The 18,109-nt window shown below is 41.8% G+C and overlaps 1 protein-coding gene across 3 annotated transcripts in view; it reads left to right on the top strand.

Annotated features, from left to right (window-relative positions):
• The first annotated feature begins 1,017 nt into the window (after nt 1-1,017).
• The window catches only part of LOC112215648 (plexin domain-containing protein 2), a 208,812-nt gene continuing 191,720 nt past the window's right edge, over nt 1,018-18,109 (top strand). For 2 of the 3 annotated variants that reach the window (XM_042299153.1, XM_024374850.2), the window contains exon 1: nt 1,018-1,490. In XM_042299153.1, the coding sequence (XP_042155087.1) occupies nt 1,391-1,490 (100 nt within the window). In that variant the 5' untranslated portion in view covers nt 1,018-1,390. The remainder of the gene's footprint in view (nt 1,491-18,109) is intronic. The other variant, XM_042299154.1, reaches the window with a different exon arrangement.

The following is an 18,109-nucleotide window of genomic DNA, read 5'->3' as shown; positions in this document are numbered from 1 at the left end:
GAGTTTGCCAAAAGGCACCTAAAGACTCTCAGACCATGTGAAACAAGATTCTCTGGTCTGATGAAATCAAGATTGAACTCTTTGGCCTGAATGCCAAGCGGCACCATCCCTACGGTGAAGCATGGTGGTGGTAGCATCAGTGGCAGGGACTGGAAGACTAGTCAGGAACGAGGCAAAGATGAACAGAGCAAAGTACAGAGAGATCCTTGATGGAAATCTGCTCCAGGTTCACCTTCCAACAGGACAACGATCCTAATCACACAACCAAGACAATTCTGGAGTGTTGATAAGTCTCTGAATGTCATTGAGTGGCCCAGCCAAAGCCCGGACTTGAACCAGAACAAACATCTCTGGAGAGACCTGAAGATAATTGTGCAGCTACGCTCCCCATCCAACCTGAGAGAACTTGAGTGGATTTCCAGAGAAGAATGAGAGAAACTCCACAAATACAGGTGTGCCAAGCTGTTAGCGTCATACCCAAGAAGACTCAGGGCTGTAATAGCAGCCAAAGGCTCTTGAACAAAGTACAGAGTAAAGGGTCTGAAAACTTATGTATATTTGATATTTACGTTCTTTATTTTCAAAACATTTCCACAAAATTGTTTTACCTGTTTTTGCTTTGTTATTATGCGGTATTGTGTGTTGATTGATGAGTGAATTAAAAAAAAAAACATTTTAGAACAAGGTAGTAACATAACGAAATGCAGAAAACATCAAGGGGTCTGAATACCTTAGGAATGCACTGTATAGGATAGGGTGTTTTCAACAAAGATGTTATGGTTGATTTTTCTTTTTTTACTTTAAAAAACTGTCTCATAGTGTAATAAGTTCTTGTCTGTCTTGTGTCACAGAAAAGTCCATTATTATCCAGTTAGTTACGGGTGGATAACATATTCCAGCAGCATCTGACACTGTATTGTTGCAGACTGGTGATTTGCACTGACTGTAAAAAGCTACGTACTATTGGTGGTGTTGGATTGGTGACGATGGAGTCCTCTCTGAGAACCCAACTCACATTGCACCTCTTCTTTCCCGGGTAGGAATGAGACCTATGTGTGTGGAGCTGGGATGACCCCAATATTCTGAAACGTTTTGCTTTTTTTGTGGTGGCCCGGGACCTTCTCGGACCGTATGCGCGCAATCACGCATATCTTCACTCACTCACTCACTCACTCACGCACACACACACACACAAAACACCACACATCATATTCCGCGTCTGCAAACCAACGAACAGCGCAGACAGGTTTTGCTCTGCGAAAGGCTGTCTTGCAGACTACACTCGAGAAGTGTTACGGAGTGTAGTCTACTTATCCCCTACGATTTTTCGTGTATGAAAAAATAAACATTCTATAAAGAGGAGCAGTGCAATCAATCGTGGATCTCGGATATGGCAGGTGTGAAGACATTCGACCTTGTTGTTGGAGTTGTTTTAGTTTTTCTGTCTCTTGGAAATGCGTTTCAAGAGCCCGGACAGGACCCGACAAACGGTAAGACCCCATAGTACCTCTTATATTTGCACCATGAAGATCTCTCCATATTTAATGATAACAAAATAAAACACTATGCATGATGTCTTGTACAGAGAGACGTTTACAGTGCTTTATTTATTATTTAGTGTGGTTTGGTGTAATAAGGTGCAATGCTGCAATCACTTTCATGGTGTAATATAATGAAACAAGGTTTGTTGTAGACGTATTTACCAGTATCTTTTACTGCCTTTATAACTGTCAAATAAGAATTTGTATGGTGACTAAATACCAACTATATGCTACATGGTTTTCATTATTGCTATGATATTGTGTTTATAACGGTTTGTGCGCTCGTGAGTGAGGGTTGCTGAGGTTCGTGGTGTGTGTGCGTGCGTGCGTGTACTGCGCGCGTCCCCGCTTGTGAGGGGGATTTGAAGGCTGCTGGTTTTGGATGTGTGCACGGCTATTGTTCTCCACTATTTTTATTTCAGCGACCCTATGTCGGAGACTTTATGATAGCCTATGTCAGATCATTTATTATCCTTACTATAAACATGTGTATAACACAGTCTGCGTCCCAACGTGTTATCATGCTTTTAAGGGCATATTGTAAGAGGTGTTGAATGTGTTTCTTTTGCTCGTTTTTATCACATTCATTGTTTTATATAAATTACTTGGGATTTGGTGAATCATGAACGACTTGATGAACATGGCCTTAGGGTAGGATTTTTTGAAAATCAAATGAGAAAGATCATGTTTTGCGTTTGACTTAGCTGTGGCATCCTATAAATCAAACAGCCTGTATTCTTTGACCCAACTATTAACATTCCTTAAAGAATACGATAACCTCCATGATAGGAAAGAACACAGATATGATTTTGGCAGTGGTGCGCCCCTTCAACCATCTGATTGAGTTTGTCCCTCTGTCAGTGCATGTGCTGTCTACCAGGACCTTGCTTTATCTGATCTGGAACCAGTCTGAAGACTGTAACTTTTTTATTACAGTAATTTACAGGTAACTGGCTGCCAGTAAGTTACTGTAAAAACCACAGTACTTTTTTTTAAAAGCGTAAAACAACCTGTACCAATCTGGCAGTCTCCACTTCTTCAAAGTTCAACAACCAAATACTTTCAATCAGTAACCCATCATTTTAGAAAAAATAACTTGCTCAAGTATTAGTATTCCCGATGGAGGTGCAGGTCTTTAAAGTGAGGGAGGTACATTGATGATCCACACTCTTCTGCAAGGTGTCTACAGTTGATGCCTGCATTCCAAATGACATTCTATTCCATACACACTATTTTTGACCAGGGCCCAAAGGAAGATGTTGAGTTAATACTGTCCAACAGGGCTCTAGTAGTTTGATGAGTCCCTACTGTCCACCAAAGGGGCTCTAGTAGGTGGAGGAGTCCATGCTGTCCACTAGGTGTTGAGTTGAGTTGATTTTATTTTTACAGGGACAGTGGGCATTAATCAACGTTTCAGTAAAAGTGCCGGTTTTAGCCAGCCGGCTAATTTTCAACCGCAGTCCCTGGCAGGTTATTAAAAACAATTACAATATAGACAATAGCAACATAGGACAAGCAAGACATAGCATACCAACAGAGCAACATAGGACAAGCAAGATGTAGCATACAGACATAGCAACATAGAACAAAAAGCAGCAACACAAAGTTCATAAAAGCAACAAAGTGTTTCCACACTTCACAAGCTACAGACAACAGACAACATGGAAAGCGGCAACACACAGCTAGGGACCATGTTCACAAATCTGATTGACCTTTAGCCATGTCTTCAAGCATTTTGTGAAAGTGTGATATGTGGTGCAGTTATCTGTGTCTGATGGCAGTGGGATGCTCTCACAGAGAAAGCGGATTTACCATATCGTATGAATCGGAAATTAGCTAGGTTGAATTTGGTTATTTGAATGACCTTTTTCACATGCTTTTTAAAAGAGAGGTTGGAATCAAGTATGATGCCAAGGTACTTAAAATCAGATACCACCTAGAGCTTCTCCCCTGACACATAGACATTTAGCATCTGTTGCCCTCTTTGTGAAGAACATGCAAACAGTTTTTTACACATTGAGATGCAAACACGAGTCACTGAGCCACTTTGTAACCTGGACCACTATAGTAGTGAGTTCTTGTGCAGCTTGTTGTTTGCTCTTTGCATGCACATATATCACTGTATCATCTGCATACATTTGAACTTCAGACCCAGTACAGACAGAAGGCAGATCATTAATGTACAGGCTGAACAGGAGGGGCCCCAGTATTGACCCTTGGGGCACGCCCACATCATAGCTAAGAGTGGGCGACAGCTCATTGCTCACTTTGACACACTGAGTTCTGCCTTCAAGGTATGATTTTATCCATCTCAAGTCATCAGGGGAAAAGTTGAACTTGGACAATTTTGTGATGAGAATCTCATGGTTAACAGTATCAAAAGCCTTCCTTAGGTCCAGAAAGGTCCCCAACAACGCCCCCTTTGTCCATCTTGGACTTTACATTTTCCAGAAGAAAGCAGTTGGCCGTTTCTGTGGATTGTTTCGCTCTGAAGCAATACTGCATGGAGTGTAATGTGAAGGGGCTGTTGTTGAGGTGAGCAATCAGTTGTTCTGCTACACACTTTTCAACAACCTTTGACACCACAGGTGGTATACTAATGGGCCTGTAGTTACTCACGTCAGCAGGGTTGCCTGATTTAAAGATGCCCGTTATTATGGCTGACTTCCATACCCTTGGAAACACCCCGAGACCAATAGATGTGTTGGTGACCTTAGTAATGGGGCCAATGAGTGACTCTTTGTAGTTTTTAAGAAAGGTAGAGTCCAGCCCAAACACATCTTTGGCTTTAGAGTTTTTTAGTCAGCTAATCACCTTGTTCACCTTAGACTCAGAAACCTCCCTTATGATGAAGACAGGTTGAGCATAATTTACTAGCACTGAGCCCAAGAAACCAGTGGAGGGGTTCTGTGTCAGTACCCTGACAGAGTCAATAAAGTAGGTATTGAAGGCTATTGCTATTTCGACTGCATCCTGTGTGTTATTCACCATGATTTCTAGTCTTTTTTGCAATGTTACTAGGGTCTTTCCCTGTTAACTTTTTTAGATTCTCCAAGATCAGTTTAGAATTTCCCTTTGTTTCACCAATTATGTTAATAAAAAGGTTTGCCTTGGTCTGTCTGATTTCTTTCATCACCTTATTTCTCAACATGGTAAACCTACATCTGTCATGCTCTAATTTGGATTTTAGGGCTATTTTTAGAGCATAATCTCGTTATTTCATCAATTTCCAGATTTCTCCATTTAGCCAAGGAAGAGTGCTCTTTTGGCCAGGTTTGGATTAGATTTTCTTTAGGAAACCATTTATTGTAGTCTGGATTGTGGATAGAAAAACTTGACTATCAGCTTCCACATCTGTATAGGACAAGAGATCATTCAGTTAATTCCCTTAATTGCGTTTTCATAATAGCTTAATTCACTCTTAGATATTCTTAGTTGATCCGGCTTTCTAACAGTAGAGAGGTTAAACCTGCTCTTAGACAGCTTTCTGGCTATAAGTGTCAGATTATGATCAGATAGCCCAGTAACCATATTGAAGGATTTAGTCACTCTCTCTGGTTTATTACTGAACACCAAATCAATCTGTGTTTTAGAGCAACAAGTCACCCTGGTTGGCCCTAGCTAACTAGCTGTGTAAGGTCAAAGGTATTAGTGATCCGTTTGAGGGTTTGCCTACAAAACTCATCTTCATAAAATCTCCCATTAAGATGAACTCTTTCCCAAAGTCACATTCCCTAAGCATGTTATTAAACTGATCAAAAAACACACTTTTGTTAGAAGGTGGCCTATACATACTCTAGTAGATGCTCTAGTAGATGCTCTAGGTGCTCTAGTAGATGGATGAGTCCATACTGTCCACCAAAGGATCTAGTAATTGGATGAGCCCATACTGTCCACCAAAAGCTCTAGTAATTGGATGAGCCCATACAGTCCACCAGGACTCTAGTTGTTGGAGGAGTCCATAGTGTTCAACAAAGACTCTAGTAATTGGAAGAGCCCATACTGTCCACCAGGGGCTCTGGTAGATGGATGAGTCCATACTGTCCACCAAAGGCTCTAGTAGTTGGATGAGTCATACTGTCCACCAGGGGCTGTAGTAGGTGGATGAGTCCATACTGTCCACCAGGGGCTCTAGTAGTTGGATGAGTCGATGCTGTCCACTAGGTGCTCTAGTAGATGGATGAGTCCATGCTGTCCACCAGGGGCTCTAGTAGAAGGATGAGTCCATACTGTCCACCACTGGCTTTATTAGTTGGATGAGTCCATACTGTCCACAAATGGCTCTAGTAATTGGATGAGTCCATACTGTCCACCAATGGCTCTAGTATTTGGATGAGTCCATACTGTCCACTGAAGGCTCTAGTAATTGGATGAGCCCATACTGTCCACCAGGGGCTCTTGTAGGTGGATGAGTCCATGCTGTCCACCAGGGGCTCTAGTAGATGGATGAGTCCATATTGTCCACCAGGGGCTCTAGTAGATGGATGAGTCCATACTGTCCACCAAAAGCTCTAGTGGTGAGCTCTTCAGAATGGGTGTCTGTGTTTGAGAGAGAGAAACTACTGTGAGTATGTTATTTTTTGAGATTCAAACACACATACACACACACACACGCACATAGACATTGTGTTGTCGTTACTGTGCTATTCACCATATCAGGTACTTTGTCTTAGTTTATGGAGCCAATGAATCGCCTTGGCCAGCCAGTGCTGCACATGGATCATCTGAACTTAGATCCTTGCTAGAATTATCAAGAGCTCACATTCTATATTGAAAACTCATGATCTGGGCCTTTCAGAGGTACGCTCTGGGTTGAAGTGTCACACTGTTTCTGAAGAGGTTATGGAATAAAATAATTCACATTCTCATTGATTTCAACCACCACCCGTTTTTCCTCAAATGAAGCAAAGTTCTCCAACCTCAACAATTATTTGCAAACACATGGACAGGGATCCAGCTGTCAACGTCTAAAAGGCTTGTAGAGATTTGCAACTTTAGAGGAGATCTTTCCAGGTGCACCTCTCTCTGCCTCTGTTCTATATAGGGTATTATTTTTAGAGTAGCTGTCCAGTGAGACGCTTCCCTTGTCTTAGCATTAACTGACCATATTTATGGTGAGTAGTGCCTCCTTTCCTAGATAGTACATTATTAATAAACAGGAAGTAAAGGACAAGAAACACCCTAACGAACGTCAGCCATGGGGTTGGTGTGGGTGCACCCAAAGGCTGTTCACTCTGAAGTTCACTGGGTATCTGGGACCTTGTTGTGTACAACACTGTGGAGACTGACTCACACTCTCTGGTTCTTTCATTGGCCAGCTTCCACAGCAGCAGATGACAGGGAAAAATACAAATGTTGATGGCTATAGCCACACACCCACACACAGTTTTGTATAACAAGAATTTAAGCTTTCTGCCAATATCAGATATGTCTATGTCCTGGGAAATTTTCTTGTTACTTACAGCCTCATGCTAATCGCATTAGCCTATGTTAGCTCAACCGCCCCGTTGACGGGACACCGATCCGAAAATAAGATAACTAACCTTATGGGGGACACACAATTCAGTCCCATTCAAAATCAAATTTTCCATAAACCTAACCCTAAACCTAACCCTAGCTCCTAACCCTAAACCTAATTCTAACCCTAACACTAATTCTAACCTTAACCCTAAACCCCCTGGAAATAGCAAATGACCTTATGGGGACAAAATAAATGTTCACATTTCTGTTTGTTTACTATTCTTGTGGGGACTTCTGATCCCCACAAGTATAGTTAAACATGTTCGCACGCACGCACACACACACACACACACACACACACACTTCTTCTCACAGTTATAAATGAGAAGAGCAGTGCCTTATATCTGGATGACATTAGAAGATCTCATGGGCTAAACATATTTCTTTCAAACATTCCCGTCATGTGACGCCTCTGGGTGATGGCCAGTGGCACGCTCACACACTGATGAGTACAGAATATAGAGGTATGATTTCATCGTGATTTTGGGGTTAATTCTCACTCTGGTTCTCTCTCAGAGAGAGATACTGTATAGGCCACTTAGTGTGTGCTGTTGCAGTCAGTCTTGATCTGCTCACTAACGATGCGGTCTGATTTAACAGCCCTCAATGCGAGCATTTAAATGTGCTAAGATTGTGGTTGTGTACAGAATGCCATGTGTTAGTGGAGAGCTCTGTTGTATGGGATTCAGGCACGGTGCTGTGCTTTTCTACACTGTGCTGTGCAGAGTTGAATGGATTCTCAGGTAGCGAGTGACTTAACCAGGCAGTTATCCACGGCCCTAGCTCTGGGGACCCTGCTTCTCATCCATCCTAATACCACAGGCTGCCTTCCCTCTCACACACACAGACACACACAAATACAAGCCACGCATGTACGTACATAGACATAGAGTTAACACAGTGGTTTCTTAGCAGCGCCACACTTGAAAAAGGCTGAGTTTGACCTTCGAGGCTAACACAGCCTATCTGACTTGTCTGGTGAAGTGTCGGGCTGTGTGACACAAGTCTTACTGGCAAAATGGTGCACAAGAGAGCTCTGTGTGTCTGTTCTGAAAGAGGAGACGGTGTTGAGCACGAAAGAGGAGAAGTGCAGGAAGTTTATAAGCCTTCTGGAAAGGAATTCCATTCTCTCTCTCTCTCTTTCTCTCTCTCTCTCTCTGTCTCTCTCTCTCTCTCTCTCTCTCTCTCTCTGTGACACTGCACATTCTAACTGGTCAGAATCAAAGTCTCTTTAGTGGCTCTCTGAATTACCTCCTGAAAGAAGCTTCCTTGAATGGACGGAGGATGACAGGGGTGGGGTGGTATGAGCCGGGGAGGGGGTGGTGGTTGGTGTTGGTCATTGTCTTGCTCTATATGTGGTGACAAGTCTTCTATACCGCACAGGACCGGGATGGTACGGTCCCATACCGCAACACGGCAACACCAGGCTCTTGCGTTAGTCATGCCTCAGACCCTGAAATCTCAGGTCCACCCCTTTGCTCTGTGAAGGACCCTTATACAGGGGGGTAGAGGGTAGGGTGCATGTGGTAGAGGATAGAGGGTAGAGCTAGAAAGAGAGGGGTGAGAGGGGCTCAATAGGCACGGAGACAAAGCAAAGAGGCCTATAGTTAATGAAACCCTGGTGCAGTTAAGCTGCTCTTTATGTACAGACATTGTCTTTCATGCCATTTTCAAGCTCTTTCATGTCCATCTTTGCCCTTTGTCTCGCACACTCATTGGGGCTTTTCGATTTTCTTAGCCTTTTCTTAGAATTGTAGTAATCACTCAGTGGGGGATTTTTGTGCTTTTGTATTGTGTGTATTAGATTAAAGGTCCAATGCAGCCGTTTTCTCTCCAAATCAAATAATTTCTGGGTAACAATTAAGTACCTTACTGAGATGGTTTGCCAATTAAAATTGTCAAAAATAAACAAAAATAGCTTCTTGGCAAAGAACATTTTCTCAGGCAATAATTTTGCTAAGACTGTCTGGGAGTGGTCTAAGTTGGGAGTGGAAAACTGAAAACTAGCTGTTATTGTCAGAGAGGTTTGTAAACTCTCTTTCTTATTGGTCTATTAACTGATTCCACAATGGAAAGGCCAAAGCTCCATTCAACCAAAACAGGCAGAATTTTTTTTGCACTCAAAGAACATCATCCCAATTTTCACAATTTCATAGTATTTTTTCAACTTCATAGTGTGGAAATATATATAAATACACTGGAAAATCACATGTTTGACTGCGCTGGGCCTTAAATATAAGTACTTTATTAGGGCCCCTATAAAAGTCTGAGAAAGCAGGAATTGGTGGAATGGTGTTGGCTGTACGTAACTTTTACTGAATAACATGCATCTGAATGGGCTTAACTGAGTGCTCTTTGAAGAGAACTGAATATCGAGAATTCAATTTACCATGCATCATAAACCCTTTAATAAACAGCCCGGCAGGGTAGGCTTATCATAGTCTATGACAACTGATCTCAGACCAGCATCTGAAGCAGAGATTAATTCACAGGTAGAGCCTGATCTGTTGTCTGGCTGTCCAAGCAGCTGTACAATGCTTCCTTTGGCTGAGCTGGATAGTCTTAACAAGAAAGGTAAGTGTGTTTCTGAGATGGAGGGATTTCCACCAAGCTTCCTTCCGGCTGCAGGGCAGGGGTGAGTGTGTGATGATTAAGGAGGGAGGAAATTTGGGGAGAGTGCAATCCCTTACTTCGCCCCTCATCTTCTGCTTTTTGTCATGGGCTGGCAAGAGTGCTAGTGTAGAGGGGTGATAGTGTGGAGTGAGTTAGGGATGGTAGTATGCAAGACCACATGGTAATAGTATGGGCTATCCGGGGATGTATGTTTTACCTTTATAGTCTGGTCTGTGTATGCCAGGTTCACACTAAATAATGTAAGGTTGCATGTTGTCGTTCTCAGTTATCAACACAACCAAGGGAAGAAACTGACCTCTTGAATGCCTCATAGCTGCTGGAAATGTCAGTTCGGATAGAAACAGCACCTGAACACACCAGTCAGTCATCGCTGTTGCAAGAAATCCTTGTATCTCCAAAAATGTAACGTGCCATATATTGAACATACAACAATGACACTTCAGGGATATTTTGAATGCATGTTCGTGGTCCTACAGTCATTACGTTTTCAGACTGCATACAAGGGAGTTACTGCATTCACTTAATGTAAAAAAGGCTTTCTTCCGGCAGTGACACATTGTAACTTTGATACCAGCTGAAACAAGCCAAGGTTCAGGAAGAGAGGAGGGAGCAGCCAGTCACAGAGGGATTAGAGAGTAAAGCCCTAAAACATTATACACTTCAGCAAGTGTCACGAGTTTCACTGAGTTACCCAAGCTAAGAGTCAGCACAGCAGACTGCTGGGTTTTGCAAGAACAGAGAGAGCTGCTCGCTCCCTCAGTGGAACTGGCTGTCTGTATACAGTGCATTTGGAAAGTATTCAGACCCCTTGACTTTTTCCACATTTTGTTACGTTACAGCCTTATTCTAAAAATGATTAAATTATTTTTGGTTCTCATCAATCTACAGACAATACCCCATAATAACAAAGTGAAAACAGGTTTTTAGAAATATCTGCACATGTATTAAAAAGAAAAAAACAGAAATACCTAATTTACATAAGTATTCCGACACTTTGCTATGAGACTCGAAATTGAGCTCAGGTGCATCCTGTTTTCATTGATCATCCTTGAGATGTCACGGCTGTGTGGAGAGACGGACCAAGGCGCAGCGTGCTCTGAGTTCCACATCTTTATTTTCTTGTGAAACTTACAAAAACAAAAAGGAAACAAACAACGAACCGTAAAATACGAGGTGCTACATGCACTAACTCAATATAAGATCCCACAAAACACAATGGGGAAATGGCTGCCTAAATATGATCCCCGATCAGAGACAACAATAAACAGCTGCCTCTGGTTGGGAACCATACCAGGCCAACATAGATATAAACACACTAGATCACCCACCCTAGTCACACCCCGACCTAACCAAAATAGAGAATAAAAGGCTCTCTATGGTCAGGGTGTGACACGAGTTGTTTCTACAACTTGATTGGAGTCCACCTGTGGTTAATTCAATTAACTGGACATGATTTGGAAAGGCACACATCTGTCTATAAAAGGTCCCACATTTGACAGTGTATGTCAGAGCAAAAACCAAGCCATGAGGTTGAAGGAATTGTCCTTAGAGCTCCGAGATAGGATTGTGTCGAGGCACAGATCTGTGGAAGGGTACCAAAAATTGTCTGCAGCATTGAAGGTCCCCAAGAACACAGTGGCCTCCATCATTCTTAAGTGGAAGAAGATTGGGACCACCAAGACTCTTCCTAGAACTGGCTGCCCGGCCAAACTGAGCAATCGGGGGAGAAGGGCCTTGGTCAGGGATGTGACCAAGAACACGATGGTCACTCTGACAGTGCTTGAATTCCTCTGTGGTGATGGGAGAACCTTCCAGAAGGACAACCATCACTACAGCACTCCACCAATGTGGCTCTTATGGTAGAGTGGCCAGATAGAAGCCACTCTTCAGTAAAAGTCACACAACAGCCCACTTGGAATTTGCCAGAAGGCACCTAAAGGAGTCTAAGACCATGAGGAACAATATTCTTTGGTCTGATGTAACCAAGATTGCTCCAGAGCTCTCAGGACCTCAGACTGGGGCGAAGGTTCACCTTCCAACCGGACAACGACCCTAAGCACACAGCCAAGACAACACAGGAGTGGCTTCGGGACAAGTCTTTGAATGTCCTTCAGTGGCCGAGCCAGAACCCAGACTTGAACCTGAAAAAAAGCTGTGCAGCGATGCTCCCCACTTAACCTGACAGAGCTTGAAAGGATCTGCAGAGAAGAATTTGAGAAATTCCGGAGTGCCAAGCTTACAGGTGTGCCAAGCTTGTAGCGTCATACCCAAGAAGACATCGATGCTGTAATTGCTGCCAAAGGTGCTTCAACAGTACTGAGTAAAGGGTCTGAATACTTATGTAAATGTGTTTTTTATTTTTTTTTAGTACATTTGGAGAAAAAAATCCAAAAAACTGTTTTTGCTTTGTCATTATGGGATATTGTGTGGAGATGGATGAGGACAAGAAATACATTTAAACAATTTTAGAATAAGGCTGTAACGTAACAAAAAGTCAAGGGGTCTGAATACTTTCCAAATGCACTGGATACATCAGTCACTTATGTGTTGTGTGGTCTACTCTGAATCAGTGGTCCCCGTTGGGTTACAGCTTTTAGCGCTCTGCCTCAACGAGGTAATGGGGTGAAACACAGATGGGACTCTGCAATGTTTGTTTGTTATGTGTGTGTTTGTGTGTTTCTCTCTCTCTCTCTTTCTCTCTCTCTGGATTTGGTGTGTGTGTGTTGAGTATTCACAGTCGCCAGTGAGTGTGGTGAGTTGAAGAACCCCCTCTGGGTGTGTCATGAAGGAGGGCCACAGGTCTTTCAATGTGTCCAGGCATGCTGAACAGAAGACAAAGAGCCAGGGGAGGACCCTCTTACCCCGGCCTGTCAGCAGGCTTCATGTCCCCAGCCCAGCAGGAGCAGCGGCTTTCCTTTGTACCAGACTAGACTGTGTCACTCACTGGCGCTACCAATATGCTGCTAAATGCCTATGTAGCATGTGTGTGTGTTTGTATGTAAGGGGGAGAGCGTTTCTCTAGGTGTGTGTTTGGTGTTGTCGTTCTCTCATATTTCCTTTTCCTCTTTTTTTCTCTAGCCCTGAGAACGTTTTCTGTAAAGTTCAATAGGAACCTCTCTTCTTATCCAATGCCAACCCCATCCTGATCATGGCATGACATGACATGCAGCTTGCCAGCTTCTTACTTACAATTGTTCTACTGTTGATGCTGCAATGTACTCATTGATATTTGTGTCTGGTAAAGATGTTTTAAACCGTCTGCAAGTCTAAGTAGAATTATGGGACTCCCTCACTTGAGTGCAACAACACAGTCTTTGTTTCTGTGCCTGGAAAGAGGCTGTGTCGCTGTCCAAATGTCTCTCCCTCTCCCAAGCAAACTCATCCTTACAACCAGCAGCCATGCCCTGCAGAAACCACAGTCAATTAAGTGTCTCGGGTTAAAATAAAATACTTCACACTACCACAAGTACATTTTGGGGTCAGAAATGGGGAGGACAGATCATGACTTTGAAGTTGAAATCAAATTCATGTTTACGTGAACCACAACCTTTATCCAGAAATGGATAAATATCGACCTTTCTAATAAGGATAATAAGGACGATTCCCATGCTCCGTTAGCTTTGAGGTGGTATTTGTCATATGGGTGTTTACTGTATGGTTGTTAATTGTGTTGTCGTCAGATTCTCCATTCACAGAGATGGGTGGGTGCTCCTCGTGTAAATTGTGTTGAATTGATTTTATGGAATACTAAATGCTGAAGAAATAAATTAGCTCTGATTTATTGGCGGGCTGCCTCGGGGGGAGAAACTGAGGAAGTGTCGCAGAATGTGTGTGTGCGTGGGAAAATAAGAGGAATGTGGTTTTCGGATTCATGTATGAACACAGATGTATGAACAAATCACATGTGAAAAATGTCATGTGGGAAAAATATATATATTGTATATAGTCAGGTGTGGTTTTCGGACACAATTGGGAAGTTTTACATGGATTTCTCAAATGAACATTTTTCATATATGAACACATCACAATTTAGCTGTAAAGATAAGTGCACAAAAATGACAAAAAGTTAACTCACGTTAACTGACTAACACTGACACCCCTAATTTAAAATCATATTTTTGATTTTTTTCCAAAATCAAACACATTCACACATTTTCAAATAAATAAAAATGTATTTTAGGCCTAAAAAAAACCAACAGCTAGCTAGGGTGAAATGGGAGGCTAGCTATTGACTGTCCCTATGCTAGCTAGCATTTAGCAATTAGCATGCAACCATTGAATAAACATTTAATAAAAAGTAACCTTATAAAATACACATAGCTAGTGTGGTTCATATGTAAAAACACTAAATATGAGTACTCTTTTGTAAAAATATAACCATTTAAAAGACAAAACATTTATAACGGGCATCAGGTAACCTAGCTGTTAGAATGTTGGGCTAATAACCGAAAGACTGTGACCCTACTCTTAGGGGGTGTGTGTCTCTTTGTTAACAACTAGTACACAATCTCTAATATTAAGGAAGTCTCAAGGTTCCACGACAACGCCTCTTCCCCCTCAGGAGGCTGAAAAGATTTGTCATGGGTCCTCAGATCCTCAAAAAGTTCTACAGCTGCAGCATTGAGAGCATCTTGACTGGCTGCGTCACTGCTTGTTATGGCAACTGTTTGGCCTCCGACTGCAAGGCGCTACAGAGGGTAGTGCAGACAGTCTAATACATCACTGGGACCGAACTCCCTGCCTTTCAGGACCTCTATACCAGGAGGTGTCAGAGGAAGACCCAAATATTGTCAGACTCCAGCCACCCAAGTCATAGACTGTTTTCTCTGCTACCACACGGCTAGCGGTACTGATGCACCAAGTCTGGAACCAACAGGACCCCGAACAGCTTCTACCCTCAAGTTATAAGACTGCTAAATAGTTAGTTAAGTAGTTAACCAATAGCTACCCGGAATATCTGCATTGACACTTTTTGCACTAGTCTCTTTTGACTCATCACATACGCTGCTTACTGTTTATTATCTATACCGTTACCTAGTCACTTTATCCCTACCTAAATGTACATATCTACCTCAACTATCTGGTAGCCCTGCACATCGACTCGGTACTGGTAACCCATGTATATTGCCAAGTTATCGTTACTCATTGTGTATTTATTTCTCGTGTTGTCATTTTTCTATTTATTCCTCATGTCATTATTTTTCAATTTTTCTTCTATTCTCAAAATGTTCTGCATTTTGGGGAAGGGCCCATAAGTACGCATTTCTCTGTTAGTCTACACCTGTTGTTTACAAAGCATGTGACAAATACAATGTGATTTGATTTGATTGACTCGCATACAAACGTGAGCTAGCTAGCGACTTAGCTTGGCTACACTCATGTAAATGGGAAAATCTCATTCTTTTTTTCACTTGGTATAAACAATTCAATTACACATAAAAATATAAACACAACCTTTTTTTTACATGAGGAGAACATCACTATTTCTTATTAAACTGTAAATGTGATTTTCACATGTTAATGTTTTTCAAATTTCAACTTGCAATTCCACATTTGAAAGTGAGATTCATACGTGTGGAGTTTTCTTACGTATGAAACTGCAGATGTGATTTTCACATGTTAATGTTTTTTTAATGTGAAGGTGCAAAGTTTTCTTCCATGACGTGAAACTGTAAATATAATTTTTAAATGTGAGGTGAAAACATGTTATTCTCCTCTCATGTGAAAAGGTGGTTTTAACATATGAACTCTCAATTTATTACATGTGAAAATATGGTTTCACATGTGAAATTTCAGCTCAACAGCCACTTTACATGTTTTGATGTCTCCCAACACTATTTTCACATGTTAGGGCTGGAATGTGCCTAGTCACAGGGTCAGGAAAAACTCCTGTCCCTATTCTAAAGCAGTGATAGTTGCACTGGTGATCTACTTAGTGGTGTCTCTTTTGGTGTTTGCCAGCATATCAGCAGATGTTTAGGAACTCTGAGGAGCTGACTGGAAAGGCAGGACCTTTGTTCAAGGACTCTTCCCATCAGCCACCAGTGTTTGTTTGAGCAGAGGCTGGAGGCTCACTGCCTGGCACTCCTGATATGTCCTGATGTCTCCCAGCTGTTTGGGCCCTGCCTGTATATCTGCATCCCAAATGGCACCCTATCCCCTATGTAGTGCATGACTTTTGTCCAGGGTCAATAGGGCTCTGGTCAGAAGAAGTGCACTAAATAGGGAATAGGGTGTCATTTGGGATGCACTGCCTGTGTCTGCAGCGAGCTCATCCCTTCCTCCCTCCACGATACATAGAATTTGTTTCCCTTGGATTCTCACTCCACCATCAACTCTACTGACTGGTGGAACTTGAAACTGAGAAGTGGGGCAGTTTTTCTGCCCTTGTTATGTTCCCTGGAAGTCTTCGTTAAACACGCTGACTGTGATTATCTACCTGGGTCATATTCATTAGGGCACACTGTAAAAATACTTATTGCAAAAGAAAATGAAAATGAGTGCTTTTCAGTTAAGATGGGAATCAACAACAGGAGTTTCTGGTAAAGGCTGAGTGCTCTCAAGCTCACCCCTCTCCTTACTGGCTGCCTACTGTCTTCCTGTGAGGTTTCCTGGAGCTCAACTCAGACACAGATAGCGATGGGGGGATAAACCTTTACAGTTACATATCGGGTTATTATTTTGATGATATATCGTATCGTTTTGACCATATCGCATTATTATATTTTGTACCTGCACCAAAACTCCAGTGTTTTTCCTTCATAGCTTGTTTTCCATATTATTTTTAAATAAGGAGGCAATTTTTTAAATGAACTTTTATTTCCATGATTGATCAAAACTAATTTTCTCATGGCTCTCTCGTGTCCCACTGCAGCAGACATATGGTGAGCAATATGTTTGGAACATGAAATCACAGCACAATCACAGTATTGAATGGCAATACATACATTATAGAATTGTGATAATGCAATATATATTGTATCCTGACAATATTATATCGTGAGGTCCCTGGCAATTCCCAGCCCTAGAGCCTTATTTTCAGGCTTTGTACTGTAATTGTATTTGGCACATGCCTCGTAAACAACATGTGTAGACTAACAGTGAAATGCTTACTTACGGATCCTTTAACAACAATGCAGAGTTAAATATAAAAATATATATAAATAATGACACAAGGAATAAATACACAGTGAATAACGAATCGAAAGAAAGAGTAAAAAACAACATGGCTATATAAGGGGGGGCCAGTACCGAGTCGATGTGCAGGGGTACGAGGTTATTGAGGTAGCTATGTACATATAGGTAGGGGTAAAGTGACTAGGCAACAGGATTGATGATAAACAGTAGCAGCAGTGTGTGTGTGTGTGTGTGTGTGTGTGTGTGTGTGTGTGTGTGTGTGTGTGTGTGTGTGTGTGTGTGTGTGTGTGTGTGCGTGCGTGCGTGTGTGTGTGTGTGTGTGTGTGTGTGTGTGTGTGTGTGTAGCAGGGGTTTCCGTTATTAACATTTGGCGCCAGACAACGTGACTGACAAGATTTTCATTTACCAGACATTTGTCAAATTTACCAGACCTTCATATGCATTGGGTGTGAAACATATTAGGGCGTCCACCCAGGGTGCTCAAAAATCACATTTAGATTATTGTAATTCACCTTAACAGAATAGAAATGTGCGTTTTATTGAAAAGCAAAACATTGCCCTTTGCGTCTTCATCACTGCTATAAATCATAAATGAATATATATATATACATAAAAAAATTACATTTAGCCTTGACGAACCAGTCTTTAACACAGTAATAAAAGACAACTTCAAAAACACCAGGGCAGGCCGGTCATTGCTAGAAGGGATGCAGCTTTTGTCACATTAACATCAGATTTGACTTTTAGTAACAGGTTAGGATAATATACGCAGCAGGTTCAAATCAAATCAAATTTTATTTGTCACATACACATGGTTAGCAGATGTTAATGCGAGTGTAGCGAAATGCAGTGCTTCTAGTTCCGACAATGCAGTAATAACGAGCAAGTAATCTAACTAACAATTCCAAAAAAAAACTACTGTCTTATACACAGTGTAAGGGGATAAAGAATATGTACATAAGGATATATGAATGAGTGATGGTACAGAGCAGCATAGGCAAGATACAGTAGATGATATCGAGTACAGTATATACATATGAGATAAGTATGTAAACCAAGTGGCATAGTTAAAGTGGCTAGTGATACATGTATTACATAAGGATGCAGTCGATGATATAGAGTACAGTATCAACGTTGCATATGAGATGAACAATGTAGGGTAAGTAACATTATATAAGGTAGCATTGTTTAAAGTGGCTAGTGATATATTTACATTTTCCCATCAATTCCCGTGATTAAAGTGGCTGGAGTAGAGTCAGTGTCATTGACAGTGTGTT

Source organism: Oncorhynchus tshawytscha, linkage group LG16 (assembly GCF_018296145.1).
Source record: "Oncorhynchus tshawytscha isolate Ot180627B linkage group LG16, Otsh_v2.0, whole genome shotgun sequence".
NCBI lineage: Eukaryota > Metazoa > Chordata > Actinopteri > Salmoniformes > Salmonidae > Oncorhynchus > Oncorhynchus tshawytscha.
This window is presented reverse-complemented; position numbering and strand designations above follow the sequence as displayed.